The sequence below is a fragment of the Cotesia glomerata genome, linkage group LG5, assembly GCF_020080835.1.
Source record: "Cotesia glomerata isolate CgM1 linkage group LG5, MPM_Cglom_v2.3, whole genome shotgun sequence".
Lineage (NCBI taxonomy): Eukaryota > Metazoa > Arthropoda > Insecta > Hymenoptera > Braconidae > Cotesia > Cotesia glomerata.
In genome coordinates, this window is record NC_058162.1 from 12,136,961 (window position 1) to 12,158,224 (window position 21,264).

Sequence of the window (21,264 nt, forward strand, 5' to 3'; positions counted from 1 at the left end):
CCTAGACATTTTTCAAATAGCGTGTGTAATTTCTTCAGACTGACGTTATATATGTTCCCTACAATTTTGCATTCTGTTATAATTTTGTTTTTAATATTATTTTTTTTAATATTTGATTACAATTTTTTCTTACGTCGTCGACGCTTGTTTTTGACTGTAAACAAAGAATTTCATAAAATAAAGCAGAAACAGAAAAAATAAAATAACCATTTGAAAAATTGAATATATGTATGGAGATTCAAAACTGTAAATAAATTTTTATATTTAATGAAAAAATATGTAGGTTATTTTTTGCAGTACAAAGAATCCATCTGCTGCCTGATCCGCAACTTCCTGGAGGATGATAAACCTCCATGAGTAGCCAACTCTGATAAACACGACACTCGCTATTTAAAAATTGTCTAGGTTATTTTTTGGAGCGCAGGGAATCTCGCCGTTGTCTAATCCGAGACCTCCTGGAGAACCGACTCCGTAAACCATTATGAGTAGCTAACTCTGATAAACACGACACTCGTTTTTTAAAAATTGTCTTGGTTATTTTTTGGAGCGCAGAGAATTTCGCCGCTGCCTGATCCGCAACCTTCTGGAGAACCGACTCCGTAAGCATCCAAGGGTTGCAGTCGAGGGCTCTCGAGCATTATAGAAGTTTTGTTTCAATTTTTTATTACCTCATAAATTGCAAGAAATTAGATATTTAATTGTATTTTTATTTTAATTTATGAATTTATATAAATCAAAATTTACAGATGTCTAAAATTACGGGTTTCTAAATTTGCTAGTCTATATTTATAGATGTCTATTGTTTAAGAATTCGCATATTAATAACTGTCAATATTTTTATAAATATAAATATTCAAATGTCTTTTTACTGAGCTGTCTGAATTCAGTTTATTTTATTTTATTCAATGTCTATATTTATATTCGATAATTTTTACAATTATCCAATTATATTGTTGTCTTTTTTTTTTTAATATTATAAATTTGCTATTATTTATTTTGTAAAGTGTAATTATTTTAATTACTGATATTTTTAATTTCTATTTTAATTGTGATTGATATTTTGAGTTATTTATTTTCAGTGCATTTTTTTTTCAATTTTGTTTAAATTGATGCTTATAAAGATTTTCCTTTTATTGATTTCTTTATTTACAGATGTCGAAATTTTGATTTTTCTATTTTACCATAAAATTTTTAACCAGTACGAATCAATGACGCGCACTATATATATATATATATATATATATATATATATATATATATATATATATATATATATATATATATATATATATATTTATCGTAACTAAGTTTGACCACTTTCTTGACTTTTAAATCATTGGAAAGTAACGAGAATTTTAATTTTAAAAAGTAATTCAAAACAAACGGCATGTTCTTCAGTTGACAAACAGTTGACACTTATCGTATTTGGCTTGTAAAACTTACCCCGAGGTAGACCAAACAAAAGCAGCGGATGGGACCTGAAAGTAAATCTAAAAACTTCAGATCTAATCCGCTGCTTTTGTATGCTCTACCACGGGGTCAGTTTAACAAACCAAGTACGATAACTGAGTTCTATGGTTTCATTTGTCTTTTCATTAATCCAATTTTTAATATATTTATCTAATTCGTTTTTTTATGATTGCAGTCCGTCATTTAAATGAATATATCCGACATTATGAGCCATTGTCGTACCCTACAGAAAAAATTCATCAAAGTCATTTGAGATCTAAACGATCTGTTGTTCATAATAATGTGGTCAATATCCACTTTAATGCGCACAGCAGAGATTTTCACATACGTCTAAAGAGGGATTTGAGTACGTTTAGTGATAATCTAGTCATAGAAGGTCCATCAGGAGAAATTGAAGATATGGATACATCTCATATTTATGAAGGACATCTTGTGGGTAAGTGTTCATAAATTTATAAATTATTAAATTCTTTCTATGTTATTTCACTGTGACATTAAAGTTAGCTGTCACTTGACCAATTTTTAATTTTATTTAACAATTAAATTAATTCTAAAAAGTTGTTAAAAAATTGCATTTTTAATTTTTTAAAATTTCTATATGTCAATTTTTTTTCCTAATTTTTTTTTCCACAATTAATTTGTTAGAAAAATTTTAAAAATTGTTCAATGTCTGCTAAATTAATTGTCATTATTTCACTGTATTGGTTAGTTCTTAGTAAAGCCAGGAACTTGGTATGGTGGTGAGAGTATTGCACGAGGATCAACTGTTTTATCCTCATTCGATGCAGAGTTAAATTTTGAAAAAATCGATTTTTTAATTTTTTTTTAGAAGTCAAAATTTAAACTTGATATTAACAGAAAATATAAATAAAATGAAGAATCTCACGTTTTTGGTGATAACTTAATAACTATAAACGATATCAAAAATCAGAAAGAAAATCATTAAAGAGGAGGAAATTTCTGAAAAAAAAGTTTTGACTCTCGGAACTCTAGCTTTGTAAACAATAATTTTTATTCAATGTTGAAAATGGCGTGTCGAGCATTTGATGCTACACGGGCGGGCCTAGGCTCGATTAGGACAGTGACTGCGCGGAAGCGGTAAGCGTCTTTTGACTCGTACAAAAGGATGTCAAAAATTCAGCTAAATAAAAAAATGTAATCTTTTAAATCCGGTGATTTCCAATAGAATGACTGATTTATTTAATATTATCAATTTTATACGGTTAAAATTTTTATATTAACAGAATAGAACATAATTTTATTTGTATCGCAATATTTAGTGTTTTAAAAAACTGTTACCTTTTAAATATATATACCTACATTTTAATAATTATTTTATTTTACCATTATCTTCGGTACACTTTTTTTTTTTTATATGTACATTTCACTCTCCATAATACTCTTTATTTTATTGCATCCTCTTAACTTAATTAAATTAAATTTAATTTATCACACTCTTTACATCTTTTATAACAAAGGATAATTTTTATACTACACAAAATTACTAGCTTTACATTTCTGTCTAACTCTTGTGTATAATTTTGTCTTTTTTTAGTATCCGGAGACACGATAGTGTCTCGCGCCAAGTACACGTCCAATATATGGCGTGAGACAACGTGTCTCTATTCTCTCATCATATGTCAACATAACCTCCTCACATATTTAGCTCTATATTTTTTTATTATTGCTAAGACACTAACACTTGACATCATTGTTAATAAGTTTCTTTTTACCAATTATGCATATATTACAAAAAATTATTGAATCTTAACAATTATTTAATATATCGCCAGTTTTAAAACTTTTGCTTGCGCCTGTTTTCGATTCTACGAGAGATTTTACAAATTTAGGGCAAATTTTCTTATTTCCAAGTTGGCACCACTTAACCCTGTTATTCTACCATCTAAGTAGTTAATATACTAAGTACTGAACTTAGCGCCGATATAAGTAGTTGGTCTTTAGTTTAACATTTCAATATATGACAGTAGGTGGAGCCACAAAATCATTACCGCTATATTTTAGATGTCACATTGGTTAGTCACGCGCGTCATTTAAAGTATTGTAGTAATTTTGTTTGTAATTAAATTATTACAAAAATTCATGCATAAAGAATCAGCTGAATTACTTGAGAAGTACATATTTGGAATTTTAAAATATTTATAAAATATTTGATTTTGTCACTTAACATACTCTTTACAAAAAAAAGATATATCCCACAAAAAACAGTTTCACTGTAAACCGCCGCGCCAAGTACACGTCCAACTATTGTTACAAACTATAATAATTCAATTTTTACAAAAAACTATTGAATCGAAAAAAAAAAACGAAGTACAAAAAATATTTTAGATTAAAAAAACATTAAAGACAGTAAATACTAAGGAAAAAAATTTAGTGTACTTGGTGTGCTATACAATTCACACTACAAGTATCAATTTTAAAAACTGTGGATAATGAAAGTATTCGAATGATGCTCACCAAATACATTAAATTTTTTTCCTTAATATTTACTGTCTTTAATGTTTTTTTAATCTAAAAAATTTTTTGTACTTCGTTTTTTTTTTTTCGATTCAATAGTTTTTTTGTAAAAATTGAATTATTATAGTTTGTAACAATAGTTGGACGTGTACTTGGCGCGGCGGTTTACAGTGAAACTGTTTTTTGTGGGATACATTTTATGTCCACAGCGCCTAGACAATTTTGGTTCTTTATTACTTTTTCTTTAAACACTCTTTCAACTTCTCTTATAAATATACATAAGTCATTTTTTATCTCCCCTTTTAAAATTTCTATCATTATGTCATTAGATGTGTTGTTGTTTACCTCTTCTTGCCATTTGTTTTTTGCTTGTTTATCTTCCTTCTTTATTTTTTCGTGTATTGCTTTGCACTTTAAAATGTGAATAAGAGTTTCTTGCTCTTTTTCACAAATTCTGCATCCCCAGTTATTTTGTCCTTTTTTTCCATCTCTCCAGCCATTTACACATCGTAGTCTAGCCCATGTTTCTTTATCTTCTTATATTATCTTTCCTCCAGTAATTGTTGCTTCCCTCTGTTTTTGTTTTTTATATAACATTATATGTGGATTTTGCTATTAGTATATCCTCTTTTTCATCTAACATGTTTTGTCGTAAACTCTCCAAGAAGGAGAATTTCCGTAATTATTTATTTTTCTAAACCATTCAGGAATCAGGATCAGGAATTTTAAATCTAAAATAAAATACTTGGTGTTGGGGGTGAATAATTATAAATAATTTATTCCCCAATGGGAGAAAACTCTAGTAATGACTAGAGAAAAACTTCTTGAAGATAGTTACAGTCGTGTATGATATGAATATGTGTGTGTGTAAGTGAACTGATTGTACTAGGTGTACAATAGGGGTGAGAGATGATCTCAGCCGCCTTTAGGTTGTTGAGGTCAACCGTCAACCTGTTGATGATGATCCGAGAGGATCTGAGAGATTTGATCCGAGAGGATCAAATGTGTGGTTGATCTGAATAGATCGAGTAAATTGATCCAAGAGGATCGAAAGTGTTTATGATCTGAGAAGATCAAGTCGTTGGTTAGTTAATTTGAGATGAGTTGGATTTTATTAATCAATTTGAATATATTTTGTAACTATAAGCTATGTTTAATTAATTTAATTAAATATCTAATAATTCGCGAGAAATTAAGTTACTTGCAATATTAATGTTTACCACGTGGGAAGCACTACGTTCGATATTTTTAAGATAATCTAAATTATCTACTATTAAGCTAAAACTTATTAGAATTCTAATTAATTATTAATTGTTGCCGAAGGTTTTTTAAGTTAAACAAATAATTAATTAAGTATGTAACTACGTGTCTTTGTTATACGGCGTGTAAGTTGAAACAATGGCCGCGACGCTACACTAAAGTACTGCGTCACATGTATCAGAAACGTTCAAGTTTAATCAAGATGAATTTATATTAATTTCACGATAACAAATACAAATTCAATGAACTAGATGAGTTATTTTGATATCAAGATAAATGTATTTCTATGTAATTCGTTCAACAATGAATAGGCACAAAATAATAGGATCAATGGTTAGCGAGGCTAGCGGGTATATTGTGTCGGTCACAGGTCCCAAACACAACTGAACGTTGCACATGGCGTCTCGTGCCTCGTGCTTCGTGCCGGCCGGGCTTCATCCCGCTAGCTCATGGTGCGCAGGTGCAGCAGCCATTACAAGATGTGTCATTGGACATGTTTACAGAAACAGTCATGGAAACGACTCTTGTTGAGTCTCGAGTATAGTTTAAGGTTTTGAGTATAGTCATGAGAGTCAGGTTGACCAACTCTCTTTTGCCCTGGCGGCAAAACATAACATCCTTTTGTAGTTTTCTAGCCTCGTTCTTATTTTTTTTTCCACTTCTTCACTACTGTATCCGTCATAAATCATTTTTGGTAATTCTCCAATTCCTATTTTCTGTAGAAATTTTTTTACTTTCTTTCCCCACTTCGTTGGATTCTTGTTCGTTATTTCTCTCATCTCATTTTTTATGCACATTTTTGTCCATCTGTCTTCATCCATTTTAACTATATCTGCCAGGAATCTCAAGGCTCTTTCCTTTATTATGTACTCTACCTACTTCTTTATTATGTTCTATACCTACTTCTTGTATGCTGGAGTATTTCTTGCCACCCCCAATGACATTCTATTTATCCTGTTGCAAAGTGCTTTGATTCTCTTTGGGTCTTCCCATCCCCGAATTTCCACTCCGTATAGGCATCCTGCTTTTACTAATGAGATATAAATATACTCTGTCTCTTGCATTGTTCCTCTCAGTTCTTCTGATTACTTCCTACGTTCCCTGATAAAACAGAATGATTTGATATGATAAATAATGATTAAAAAATTAATCATTCTTAATCATTTCAAATCATGTAAATCATTTTCGAAATTTCACAATTAATCATTATGAATTATTTTTAATAATGGGAAATAGGCAGGATATGAAATGATTAAAAATGATTAAAAATTTTTAATCATTTCAAATCATTTCTAATTCTGAAATAGTGCTCAAATTTTTGTCACCAGTAATGATTGAAAATGATTAAGCTAGTATTAAAAATTTTAAATCATGTTAAATCATTATTAATCCTAAAATATTTTCTGAATTTTTGTTACAAGTAATGACTAAAAATGATTCGGTCAGTATTAAAAATTGTAAATCATTCCGAATCTTTTTTAATCGTAAAATAATGCTCGAATTATTTGCGCCGGTTATGATTGACTATGATTAGGTTAGTATTTAAAATTTTTATTCATTTCAAATCATTTCTAATTCTGAAATAGTGCTCAAATTTTTGTTACCAGTAATGATTAAAAATGATTCAGCTAGAATTAAAATTTTTGAGAACAATCCCAACAACGGATTTCTTATGAACGATTTTCAAGTATGAATGAATTCTAGATGCACGTTTTGTGTTGAAACATATTCGTATTGGTATAACTTTCTTCAACATAAAATTATTTAATGCAACGACATAATTTCTTCATTATATAAAAAACAAACAAACGTTAACTATATAAAAATACTAATATCAACACTGATAGAAGGATTTGTTTATATTTAATAAACTTTATTAACTGTTAATAAATGATTTTTTAACATCATAGGATTTAATAAATATTTATTAACAGTTAATAAATTATTTATTAAATACGATGTATTAAATGTTAATAAATATTTGTTAACAGTTAACAAATATTTATTAACAGTTAAAAAGTGATTATTAAGTACAGTTTATTAACTGTTAATAAATATTTATTAATGGTTAATGAATATTTGTAATGTTTCTTTTAATGAATATTTTAATAAATATATTAATGACAAATATTTATTTTAATATTATATTATTAATATTATTTTAATATTATAATAAATATATTAATGACAAATATTTTAATGAATATTTGTAATGTTTCTTTTGACACTTTTTATAACCCTACAGCTAGAATACGTGATAATAACTAAATTCACTAAATAAATTAACGTTTTTAATATTTAAAAATATAAAAGATAATTATGAGCTGTGATAGAATTTGGTATTTTACAATAAACGTTATTATAATGTAATATAATTAATGCAAATAATTTTTAAAGATGATTTTTGTTTATAAGCAATCTTCATATCATATGATATTGCAAGCGAAACAAATTCACTCAACAAAATATTTATTAACTGTTAATAAATATTTGTTAACTATTAATAAATACTTATTAACTATTAATAAATGTACTTTCCTCCTAAATAAATATTTATTGAATGTTAAAAAATATTTATTAAAATTTAATAAATTAAATAATTGTCTTCAAATAAATTAAATTATTAATAGTTAATAAATCCTTCTATCAGTGAAGTTTAATGACCTATTAGAATTTTTCGATCGTGAATAAATCTAATGTTCAGATGACGTCATTTAACAATAATTATTTTATTCATCGAATGGTTTTCGTCCTTCAAGATAATTACACAAACAACATTCGATCGTTCTATTAAACGGTTCCGAAGAAGGACATGTACGTTATCCGCATTTAAACCGTGCTAAGCCCGCGAACTGTATATAGTTTTTACTATGTACTGAATTATCCGTCATATTCTTCGCAGCGACTCACATTAAATATGATGAGTTATCTGTTACATTCCACAAAAAAATTTAATAACGTCGAAATTTACAATCACGGTTTTATATAATGGATATTTTGTTGACGATTTTCAACATATATGAATAAATTCTTTATGCACCTTTTATGTTTAATTACTCATATTCGTATCGGTTTGACGTGCTTCAACATGAAATTATCTGATGCAATGACATACTTTCTTCGTTGCATAGAAAACATAGCAATATCAATCACATAAAGATAATAATCTCTTCTTTCATGACCAATAAGGATTTTTCGTTCGGGATTAAATCAAACAATCAAATAACGTCATACGACCGTAACTGTATTCATTTATTGGACCTTTTCCATCTTCAAGAAAAGACATAAACGATATTCGGTGGTTCGATTAAACGGTCCCCAAGAAATTTGTATACGTTATCCGCATTTAAACCACGTTGAGCATGCAAACTGTGCATAGTTTTTTGTTCGTGTTGATTTATCTGTCATATTTTTTCGCAGCGACTCATACAAATATGATATGTCGCCCAATGCATTCCACGAAATAATTAATAATGTCAAAGTGTACGTCCGCGGTTTCGTAAAATGGTTATTTATTTGACGATCGTCGGTACATGAATAAATTTTAAGGGCACGTTTTATGTCTAAGTATATTCTTGTATGTTTAAAGAGTTTCATCACATGATTAGTCGATTTGATGACAAATCCTTTGCTCCAAAAAAAAATATCCGGACATCAACTGCACGAAGATGATCATAATTTTTTCTTCATGAACTAATGAATTTTCGGTTCTCTTAAAGGCAATTTTTTTTTGTTGGATCAATTCAAATGTCATCATGTCAAATACCGTCATGTCATTATGTCTAAACACATAGTCAGCTGATATTATTATGAAACATTTGACGTAAAAGGAAGGATAATCAAAAGATTACCACCGATAAAAATGAATAAATCAGTCTATGCAACAATCGTATTATCGTGCATTTTCTATTATCCGAATTACATTAAAATCCAAATTCATTTCATAAATAAATGAACAAAAATTCTTCGAAATATTCATCAATTTATAAACGATAGATTCATTCAAGAATTCCGATAGGAATGCGCGCCGTTAAAAATTCTAGTAATCAATAATTTGCAAATTTGATAAAAAAACTTTGTTCTGGCCTATTATATCTGGCCATATCTCGTCAGATAGAGACAATTTAAAGATCTGGCCAGATCTACCTTAGCAGATCTGGCCGGATCTGTTTATATATGGCCAGATCTAATCCGTTTTTCCCGGGTGGAAATCCTTTATAGATTCTACACTATGATTTCCATGAATTTCCTTTCTTCATTCACAGTAGACACCGAGAATTGAATTTTAAAAAGTCAAATTTCTGACAAATAATTCAAGAAACGCCTTTTATGAGGCTGTTCCTCGGTGTCCAAGGGGTTGATCGATTGACTATGGATCTGGAAATTTTCTGAAGGATGTACTCTATGATTTCCATTCGTTTTCTTCGTTAATCTCTAGTGGCCACCAAGGAATGAATTTTTAACAGTCAAATTTCTGTCAATTTTATCGAAAAACGCCATTTATGGGGCTGTTACTCGGTGTTCATGAGATGGATCGATCGATTATGGGTCTGGAAATATTATGTAGGGTGTACTCTATGATTTCCATGAGTTTTCTTCCTTAATCTCCAGTGGACACCCAGAAATGAATTTTCAAAGTTAAATTCCTGTCAAATTAGTCAAAATTCGCCGCTCATGGGGTTGTTACTCGGTGTCCTTGGGGTGGATCGATTGATTATTGGTCTGAAAATCTTTTGTAGAGTCTATTATTCAATTTTCATCAGTTTTTTTTTTCGTAATCTTCAGTGGACACCGAAAAATGAATTTTTTAATCTATTATTTCAGTGAAATTAGCTAAAAATTGCCACTTGTGGAGCTGTTTTTTCCGTGTCTATGGGTTCGATTGATCGATCATTGTTCTAGGAATTTTCTGTAGAGTCTCCTTACGATTCTCATGAGTTTCTTTCCTTGACCTTCAGTGGGGTTCAGGGGCTGGTTTTCCGCGTCTAGGGCGTGGATCAATCGATTATGTGTCTAAACATCTTCCGTAGAGTCTACTTAATGATTTTCGTTTGTTTTTTTTCTTAATCCCTAGTAGATACGAAGGAATGAATTTTTGAATGTAAAAATTCTGTAAAATTAGTTGAAAATTTTCAGTTATGTTATATTTGTGAATGTAGATATACAAATACATGGAGTGATCATATACTGGTACGTGATCATGTATTTGGACTTTTACCTTATACATTTTTTAAAATAAAAATTTTTTTTTTACTTCAAAAATTAATAGTTAATGTTAATAACTTTTTGAAAAATGGTGATACAACTTTCATTATCGCGAAATCATACTTATTTATTACCATTTTATTTTATTTTTCTTTCATTCATTCTGAATAATTTTAAAACCATTATAAATTTTTTAATAATTTCAAATCAGTTTTAATCATTTTTTCACAATTAAAAATGATTAAAAAATTTTAATCATTTCAAATAATTTTAAATTATATTTTTATGATTAAAAACGATTTAAAATTCTTATCCCTAGACTGGTCACCAAACGCGACCTAACGACTCTGGTCGGGTGATGAGGGATTCGCCACAATGCTTTTTAGAGTGCGGCGTTGCCGGATCATACGGGCTATTTACTATTGGTGAATTAGTTTCAGCGCCAATATGAAACAGATTCAAATTTAAAACAAATTTTCAACTTTCTTTTTATTTTTATTTTAAACAATCACATACAACGCATTAAAATCATTATGAGATATCTTTAGTTATTGCAATATATATTAATACATAATTAATATATTAAATGTTTTATAAATTTTCACATAGTAATTATACTTTTAATTTCGATCGCTAAATTTTAATCATTTTCTAACTTACATTTTAAAATTATGTTCACATATTTTTAGTTATTCTAAGAAATATTAATATATTAAATGCTTCATAAATTCTTATCGTAGTAATTATAATTTTAATTTAATTTCTTAAATTGTTAAAATTTTAAAATTGTAATCACATATTTTCACTTATTGCAAATGAATATTAAAATATTAAATCTTTTATAAATTTTCACATAAATTATTTTAAAATTATGATCACATATTTTTAGTTGTTTCAAAAAATATTGATACATTAAATGCTTAATAAATTCTTATCGTAGTAATTATAATTTTAATTTAATTTCTTTAATTGTTAAAATTTTAAAACTATAATCACATATTTTCACTTATTGCAAATGAATATTAAAATATTAAATCTTTTATAAATTTTCACATAAATGATTTTCAAAATTATTTATGGGAATCCAACATTGAAATTATAGTTTATATAATTATAGAAAAAAAGAAAAAACTTAAAATAACATAATTTTTATAGTTATTTAGTTATTTAATTATTTCGGGACCTCGATTACTCTTCAGTAGAATCTTCATCATTTTTGAAACACGATTGACACATCTTTATTGTGTGTTCGCCACAAATTAAATTTGAGCAGCTTCTACAACGTGTCTGCGTTTTCCGATTTTTACGACGTGGACAATAAGTGCAACAGTTTGACGAAGATTTTTTCGGGCTTTTCAGTACGGGTGGTTGCACAGGCAATTGCAGATAGTTTCGAATAACTTGTCGTAGGTTAGTATTAAGTTCAGATTTGTTTTCTCTTTTTAATAAAAGTGGCTTTGTTAATTCATGATGAAGCATTTCTATGAATTCTTTGCGCACAATTTTAGTTACAGAATTGCAGTTGTAAATAACCATAGCATTAATTACTGCAACGTTCATTATTACAAAAAATAATGTTAGAGGCCATCTACGACTAGTTCTAGCTATATCATATTTGGCTCGCATTTGGTCGACAACATCAACAGCTGCTTTAGTCTTATTATAGTAGGTAATTATTTCAGGCTTTTTATTATCATCAGTCTCTTCGTCTATGGCATTCGATCTGTGCATAGGTGAAATCAAAATTGTACAATTTTTTTTTGCTTTGAGAAATGTATGATACCATTGTTATATTGCGGTAAAAAGCAAATAATGACGAACAAGGATCACGTTTTTTAACAGTCACAAACTCAGGAGGTATTTGAAGCTTGTTTTTTCTTAACGTTGCAACCACTGTGGTTTTGTGCTTTTCGAGAAGATCAATAACGAGAGGAAGTGATGAAAACTAGTTGTCCATCGTAATATTACGTCCAGTATTCAATATTGAGTGACAAACTCTTTTAACCACATCAAACGGCTTGTTACTCACTTGATATTCTTCTGAAAGCTGCTTGCCAACTCAAAGTTCCATATTAGATGTATAAAATGATTCAGTATCCACCATTCCAAAAATCTTTAAGCCATAGCGATCAGGCTTAGATGGAATGTACTGCTTGAAGCTATAATGACCCCTGAAAGCAGCAATCATTTCGTCAATGGTTACGTTTACTCCAGGGGAATAATACTTCAAACAACTTTTATTACAATGTTCCCAGATTTCTCTAATTGGAGCCAACTTATCAGTTTTTTTTCTTTCAATTCGAGTTGAAGAATTATCAAACCTTAAAGCACGAAACAGTAGTCTAAAACGATTTTCTCTCATCACAGCTCTAAAATATTCCGGTGACAATCCATTAGGTTTCCATAAATCATGGATGTCGACATGGGACAAGTTAAGAAGTCCTGAGTAATATTATAATCCAAAAAAGCTCTCATTTCACACTCATCGGTATCAAGGCAATCTGTTTCACGTGCATATTTAAGTCTTATAACTGATAATTTTTCGTTAGTATGTTGAACAATTTTTGCTATCAATTCAGTTGGAAAAAAAAGTTCTCAGCATTCCAACACAGTCGTAGAATGATAAGCGAGTTCTTTTACACCCGATTTTTCAGTTACAATATTGGCGGCTTGCCTTTTACCAATAGGTGGAAAATTCGATGACCAGACAATAGAATCATCTTTACTGAAGTATAATTGCTCCAAATCATCGTCAGATTTATTACCATTTAGTACTTGATTTCTTGTTTCTTTTGAACTACTCGTAGACGTTGCTTCAAGTTCTTCATCAGAGAAGTCTTCGGATTCATCAGGTTCTGCATCAGAGTAGTCAGTGTCATTGTCATTGTCGAACTCCCAACTATCTTTGTCCTTTGAATTATTATTACGTGCCATTGTATCTAAAATTTATTTAAAAAAAATTAAAAATTTACCTCATCAAAAATGTTTATAGAACAACTTCATTTTTTTAATTGTTTCGTTTTAATTCATTCGTATCATTATTATTATTATTTTCAAATTAACTATATTTAAAAAAGAATATTTTATAAATAATTTATGTGGTATGTACAAATAAGAAATTTAATGTTAGTAATAAAAATGACAAAAATTTTTTACAATTGACAATTGTTACATTTAAAAAAAAATTAAATATTTAAAAAGTAAAAGAATAAACATCCCGGTTAATATTTCGAAAATTTTTTATGTATATCATTGTTTTAACACTCAATTTTTTTCAAGATAAGAAATTTTAAAATTACGATAATTTTTGTAAATAACAATAACATTCGAAAATAGGTTAAAGCCTTCGACAATCGACATAAATGTATTACTAGTAAATGCAAGAAAATATTTTTATAAATTCATTGGACATTAAAAAAATGAAACAAATTTAATAGTTACTTCTAATTGTAAAATTTTTAAAAATGTTTATTATTTATGTTAAATATTTACCTCATTATAATTTCCTATGCATGATAACAGCTGGTAACGGTCTGCGCCTGCGCGCCAACACAAATAGTCAGTAGGAAGGGACAAACTGAAATTTTTTCAGAATATTTCAGTGAATATTGAAGTCGTAATAAAAAAAATAAAATTAAGCGCGGCGTCACGCTCATAGGGTGACCAGTCTAGGGTTGATCATTTAAAATAATTTTTAATTATATTTTTATAATTAAAAATGATTCAGAATGATCAAAATTTTTTAATCATTTTAAATCATTTCGTTTTATCAGGGTTGCATTGACAATTTTGTTTGCTTTATTCAATAGTTTGTTTACGTGTATCTCCGGTGAGTTTTTCGTGGTGAACTTGCAGCCTAGATATTTAAAGCTTTTCACTATTTCCAATTGTTTTCCTTTGTATTTCCATGTTTCTTTTTTGGCTCTTCCTCCTCCTTTGAATACCATAATTTTCGTCTTCTTTGCATTCACCACTAAATTGTTTTTTTCTACATATTTTTCCACTTCTTTTAACATATCTCTTAATCCACTGGCTGTGTCCGCTACTATCGCTGCATCATCTGCATATTTTGCCATGAAGATCTTATTTTTCCCTATTACTGTACCTCCTAAATTTTTCTCTTTAATTGTTGCTTCCATATCGTCTATGAATAGGTTGAATAGTATTGCATTTAGTACATACCTCTGTCTAACTCCTTGATTTATTTCAAACTCTTCCGACTTCTTGTTTCCCAGCTGTATTTCACTTGTTGTTTTTTAGGTAGATTTCATAGAAATCAATCTTTTGCATTGGTCCTCTTGTCGAAATTTACTCGGAATTTTGTCGTAATATCTCTTAACTAGTCGAGTAAAGCTAAAAAATAACGTTAGTTAAAAAATTTATATATGCATGTATTAGGGTGTGCCAAAATGTAACTTCCGTGGAGAACCTTTTAAAATTGGAATTTTGAGTTCCACTTTTAACAGCAGCTGTGTTTGGGCATTTCCTGAGATAATTAGGGTTGAGAGAATTCGGTTGATGACTTATAGGATTTTTAACAGGAGATTTAATTGGGCACTTCCGGCCAAATTTTGAATTTTCACCGGAAATACCCAAACTAAGCTTCTGTTAAAAAATTGTATGAAAATAAAATACATTGTCTCACACCAAAATATATCAGGAAATGCCCAAACGCAGCCCCTGTTGAAAGCAGAACTAAAAATTCCAATTTTAAAAGGTTCTCCACGGGAGTTACATTTTGGCACACCCTAGTATATATATATTTATATATATACATATAATATAATGTAATGTAATATAATACGGAATGTTGCCGCGATTGTGTCTACAGTTCTTGACGGATCTAGATTAAATTTGTTACACATATTCTTTGGATAATAACCTTGAATGAGTTCGAAGATGAGCGAAATCCGTCAATAAGTTTAGAAATGGCAGCTCTTCAAAATGATCATAATAGTGAAAATCACATTTTTAGTGACTTCATTGATGTATCTTTTGATTGAAAAGAGATGGCTAAGTTTTGATAAATTCATGTAAAAGCTCGTGAAATTACCTTCAATTAGACGTATATAACATTGGATTTTGATCATTTTTAGTTATTTTATCAAAGTTAAGAGTTCTATTGAACCATTTTCAGGCAATGTGAAGTACAACCGACTTATGTATGTTAAAATAAATTTCATTCCATATCAAACGAAAGTTATTGAGACAAGATGATGATTCATTCTATGAAATCTACTTTCCATTTCGGGTGTGGTCGAATGGCATCTTTAATTAATGCTATATGTCGAATGGCATCTTAAATTATAGCTATCGTTGTCCTCTATAAGGAAAAAAATCAGTTAACAGCCGAGACCAGTGATTGCAGTTTCAATCGGCTTAGCGAAACGAATGGAAATTTTGAAAAAACGTTTTTAGAGATAATAGATAATTTAATAAACTATTTCACCACAAAGCGTTTTTTTCAAAAATTTCATTCGTTTCGTGAAACCAATCGAAACTGCAATTGCTCTGCTGTTGGGAGTGCGACAGAGATAGTTCCGTTGAACTCCGTGAGAGCAAAGCGAGAAAAAGATGGTCTCGCCTGTTAAGCTCAAAAAATTTTTTTGAATTTATATGAATAATTTTCAATTTTTCGAATATTTGCATTAAAAAATAGTTAAAATTGAAAAAAAATTATTTTTTTTGCTTAAAAATGTTTTTCGTCAACAAAGAATCAATACAAAAAAAAAAAATTTTTTTTTATTTTTTTAATGTAAATAAACAGTTAACAAATAAACAGCAAACAAGTTTGAAAAAATATGAGCTCTGCGGGGATTCGATGTCCGGATCCGAGGAAGTGTGCGTGTGTCATTCCCCTCGAACCGTTGTCGGAGAATGATGGGGGAAATAGTAATAATGTGAGGCAAATAATAACAATAGTAAGCGGCCGCTCAGATACTCGGAGTAATTTGTTTTTTTATATTTTTAAAAATTTTTTTTAAGTCTTAATTAACTTTTAAAAAATCGATTACACAATATATGTATCAAACGATTCAGAATTTCATGAATCGTAAAGACATCCTATTGTGTGGAGAAATTTTGCATAGTTTCCGAGATATTTTTATTTAAAGCTCAACGCTAAAACGCTATTTTTTAAACAAAAAAAAAGCAACACTTCCCACATACACACAAATGTTTAGAATATTTTTCTGAGTATTTAAAAAAAAAAATCCAAAATCGGACCGTTTAATCGAAAAGTGGCCAACAGACCACTTTTTTTTTCCAGGCCTACTGGACTATCCCTTACTCTATCTCAATCTTTTTCACTAACTCACTCCCTCCTCTCGCTCCGTGGCACTGTGCGTGATACGACGGTCGCTCTATCTCACTCTCTCTCTCGATCTTTCTCACTCTAAATAATTTAATTTTGCGGGGCTATATTCCTTCAAGTATCTAGATGACACTATCATTTATTCAGATTTTTATATTAATATTCAATGTTATAAAAAAATTATTGTGCTGCATACTTTGCTTAGAGGCGACGCCTAGGCACTGAAACGGCCGCGCGGAGTGCAACTTTCAACGTTAAATTAAAATTATAAATAATGGAGCTACAAATCCGGAAGTCGAAAATTACTTAGCTAAAATTTTCTCTTCTTTTAGGACCTTATTTCAAATTTCAAATATCTTTAATATGGTAGAAGTACCGTTTTTGGCCACCTTAGCACCGTTTTTGGCCAGTTAACATTTGAATTAATTTATAAAAAATTATAATATTATAACCATATTTTTGCTGAGTTTTAAAAAATTTTTCTTAAAACAAATTGAGTTTGTAATGGTTTATTAATATAAAATCATTATATTAATAACTAGACGACCCGGTGAACTTCGTATCATCTACATATATTTTTGAAAAGTATAGTCAAAACTTAATCCAAAATTTTTATTTACATTAAATGCAACGTATTTATAAACTTAATTAATTTAAAGCTTTCTGATGGAATACATTTTTTATCTTTTCTTGCGGTGCGTAAATATATAAAGATGGTGGTTTTCTGACTCACGCGACGTATAATTTCCCATGCACGAAACACGGAAACTCCGATTTGATTCCCACATTTGATTAACTTCGACAACCTAAGTCAGGTCGTCTTCTCCTTGGTATTTTGAAACAATAACAATAAAAAATTTCTTGCGCACTGACAAACTGATGATAGATTTTATTAATTGGCTTGAAATTAATTTATTTCTTTTAACAACTAACTGACACTTTTTTTTATTTCTGAAAACAAAACAGACCAAAAAGATCGGACCTCACTTCACAGCTAGGAACGGACCCAAAGAAATCAGACCTCATTACTCAGCTCAGAACATTGTGTATTGGAAAACTAAATTGTCATTTTTAGTATTTTCTGTTGTTTATTATTTATGTTTTTCACCGTTTAAACCTTCCCTGAACTTCCAAAATTTCCTGTTTCTCTTGAGATTTTATCAAATTTTATATCTGTAGGAACTGATATTTGAAGAATATGAATTTTTTGACAATTAATACCCCCGCACTCTTATGTGAGGGAGGAATTTCATAAGATCCTATTCGAGATGATTTCTACATTATAAATAAAATATTCTTACAAAACTTCGAGTCTATAGAAACTATTGTTTGGAAATGAACGTTTTTCATTGCTGACGTCCCCGCAATCCCTTTTGGGGTTAGAATTTGATAAAATCCATTCTTAGCTGAACTTAAAATTATACACGAAGATTCCTACCAAATTTAGAGTCTGTAGAAAGTTACAGTTTGGAGATAGAAATTTAACATTCTAACACCCACCCCGCAATCTTTATTGGGGTGGGTTGCTGTAAAATCCGCTCTTAAAACATTTCCGCACCACATATGGAAGACTCCAACTAAATTTGCCGTCTGTAGGATCTATAGTTTGAAAATTAAAAATTTTCATTGTTAATATCTGCCCCCGCAACCCCCTGTGGAGTGAGCTATCGTGAAATTCGTCCATAGATTATTTATTTGTCCCCCACAGAAGATTCCTACCAAATTTGGGGTCTATAGGATCCATAGTTTAAAAACGGGAATTATTCATTGTTAACGCCCCCGCAATCCTCTTTGGGGGAGGATTTTTTGAAAATTTTTTTGCATACAAACCTTCTCCTGAAAATTCTGAAGACAACAAAAAAAAATTAGCCCAATCGGTCCAGCCGTTCTCAAGTGATGCGTGGACATACATGCGGCATTTTATTTTTATTTATATAGATACATACAAATTATTTATATAAATTAATTTCTATCGTTTATTAAAACAATAAATGGCCATAAACGGTACAGTGGCCACAAACGGTACTTCTCTCCTATTTTTGAAGTTATAGCTTTAAATATCGGATAAATTAAAAAATAATCTATTCTCAGAATTGAATTCTAAATTCAATGCACCAATCGCTATATTTTTAAGAGTGGTCTAACGATTTATCTCAGAAAACTTACTTCTCGATTAGACTAATTCTCAACATTTCATTGGCCACATATCTTAACTACTATTGCGTAGTTTCCAATATATTTCAATTTAAAACACTGCGCTAAAACTCTATTTTTTGAATGAAAAAAAACACCTCACACATACACAAAAATATTTAGAATATTTTTCTGAATAGTGAAAAAATAAAACGAAAATCGGACCACTTTGACAAAAAGTGGCAAACGAACCAATTTTTTTTCAAGCCGACTGGACGACTATAAACGATTTTTTCTAAATTATTATTTGAATTACTAAGTCTTTGGGGTAGCTGGAGGGGTAATTCCGCGGGAGATAATACACGGAAAAAAAAATTGAAGGAGTTTTTACTATTTTACTATTGTAATTTTTACTAAATAAAATAGTAACGGTGGACTATACTTCTCATTTAGTAATTTTTACGATCTACTATTGTAAATTTTATCCAACAAATAAGACTAGCAAGAGTCTTAAAAAGTCGAATACTATAGAGCAAATTATACAATATGTGGTTGTGAACTTTACAATTCAACTACTGTAAAAATTCAAAGTTGGTTTTTTTAAAAGAAATATTAAGGAGGGAGAGAGATAGAAGGTTGGACTAATTGGTACCTATACAGTAATCGAAAAAAGAAACCGACATTTTCGTGCTATCTGGGAATCGAACCTAGTACTCTGTGTTGGCAGCCAGAGACTCTCCCTCTACGCTATCCGAGGTAAAGTAAGGCCTATATCCTTTAACATTTACATAAACTCGGAGTCTAGCGCTGTGCACGGCCATCACTCACACTAATTGAGAAAGATTCCAATTCAACTATTGTAAAATTTGCTATAGTTCTATTGGAAAAATACAGAGGCAGCACTGGAAATTTTCATCTCTTATTTTTTACAATAGTAATAACGTATTTTTTCATGAATAAATAGTATTTTTTCTTCTAAAATATTTGACAATTAATAGTAATAAAAGTATAGTCCAGCTTTACAATAGTTGTATCGTAAATTTTCCCAGAAATTCTTTCCCGTGTAGCCTGATGATATTTTTTATTTTGGGGATGTTTAAGGAGTATTTTCAACTATCGGCAGCTTCCAAGGACTCTCGTAGCGATTTTTTCTGAATTTTTTAAAAAAACTTTTAAATCTTTGGGGTAGCTGGAGGGGTATTTCCGGGGGAGATATTGGCCTGATGATTTTTTATATTTTGTTGGGGTGTTCAAGGAGTTTTTGAAAAAATCGGCAGCTTCCAAGGACCCTCGTAAGAGTTTTTTTAGAATTTTTTATATCATTTTTAGGGCTATTTGTCTTTATTTGGAGCTGGAAAATCATTTTCAGTTTCAAAAGCAAAAAAATTTTTTTTTGATTTTCGTTCATAAAGAAACGTTCAGAACTTCAGGTACATCGCTGGCGAACTAAGTTCTGCGCCAACGCACATCTATTCAGATTTCCTTGAAGTATTTGCGTAATTTCTGCCCTGTCGTAGCTTCGGCAAGTGCGGTGTGGAGTGTGTATGTGTGTGCGTGTGTGCGTGTGCGTGTGTGTGTACGTGTGTGTGTGTGTGTGTGTGTGTGTTTTTTAGAGGGGGGAATCCTTTTGGCAGATTCCAGGCATAGCTGTTTCGCCTGGATATGTGAAGACTCGACGCAGCGTCATACTAAAACTCGACGCTAACGCCCCTACTCACTAAACCCTAAACCCCTTTTCTTCTTTCCTCTAATCCCTCATGGGAACCGCCGTCAGGCATTACTTCGTGAGGGGAGGAACTAGATACTGCTCTTCCTTCTAGTGGCTAAGGTGTTAACTACCTTCCTTTTATCTTCTGATATTTGCTCTTCTTCTTTCGGTGGAACGCAACTCTTTGAGGACTTCTGTTGCAAACGTGTTGGTAGCGTTCCAGGCAGCTTCTGATGACAAGATTGCTTCCACTAGTGAATCTGGTTGCATTCTCTGGTTCAGGATCCTCTCCAACTCTTTACGCTATGGATCGAAACGAGGACTTACAAAGAAGACGTGCTCCGCATCTTCAGCAACTCCTGGGCAGGACGGGCACTCCGAAGAGTCATCGTGCTTAATGCGGTGTAGATACTCTCGAAAACACCCGTGTCCCGACAACATCTGCGTAAGATAGTAATTGACCTCGCCGTGATTCCGGTTAAGCCAAATGTTGATCCGAGGTATGAGGCGGTGCGTCCACCTACCCTTCTCTGCAGCATCCCATTGTAGATGCCATCGGCCTATGCTGTTCTGCCGTTCTTCAATTCTAAGTTCTTCAGGGCTCAGTGCAGTTGACCTTTTTCGTTGGTAAAGGGCTCGTCTTTCCTCTGCTAGAACTCTAAGAGGTAGGGTTCCGGCAATGCACACTGCTGGCTGATAG

At 30.6% G+C, this 21,264-nt stretch overlaps 1 protein-coding gene across 1 annotated transcript in view; it reads left to right on the top strand.

Annotated features, from left to right (window-relative positions):
* Positions 1-21,264, top strand: part of LOC123264729 (disintegrin and metalloproteinase domain-containing protein 10) — a 259,035-nt gene that overhangs the window by 4,274 nt on the left and 233,497 nt on the right. The window contains exon 2 of the mRNA XM_044728164.1: positions 1,646-1,906. Coding sequence (XP_044584099.1) covers positions 1,646-1,906 — 261 coding nt within the window. The remainder of the gene's footprint in view (positions 1-1,645; positions 1,907-21,264) is intronic.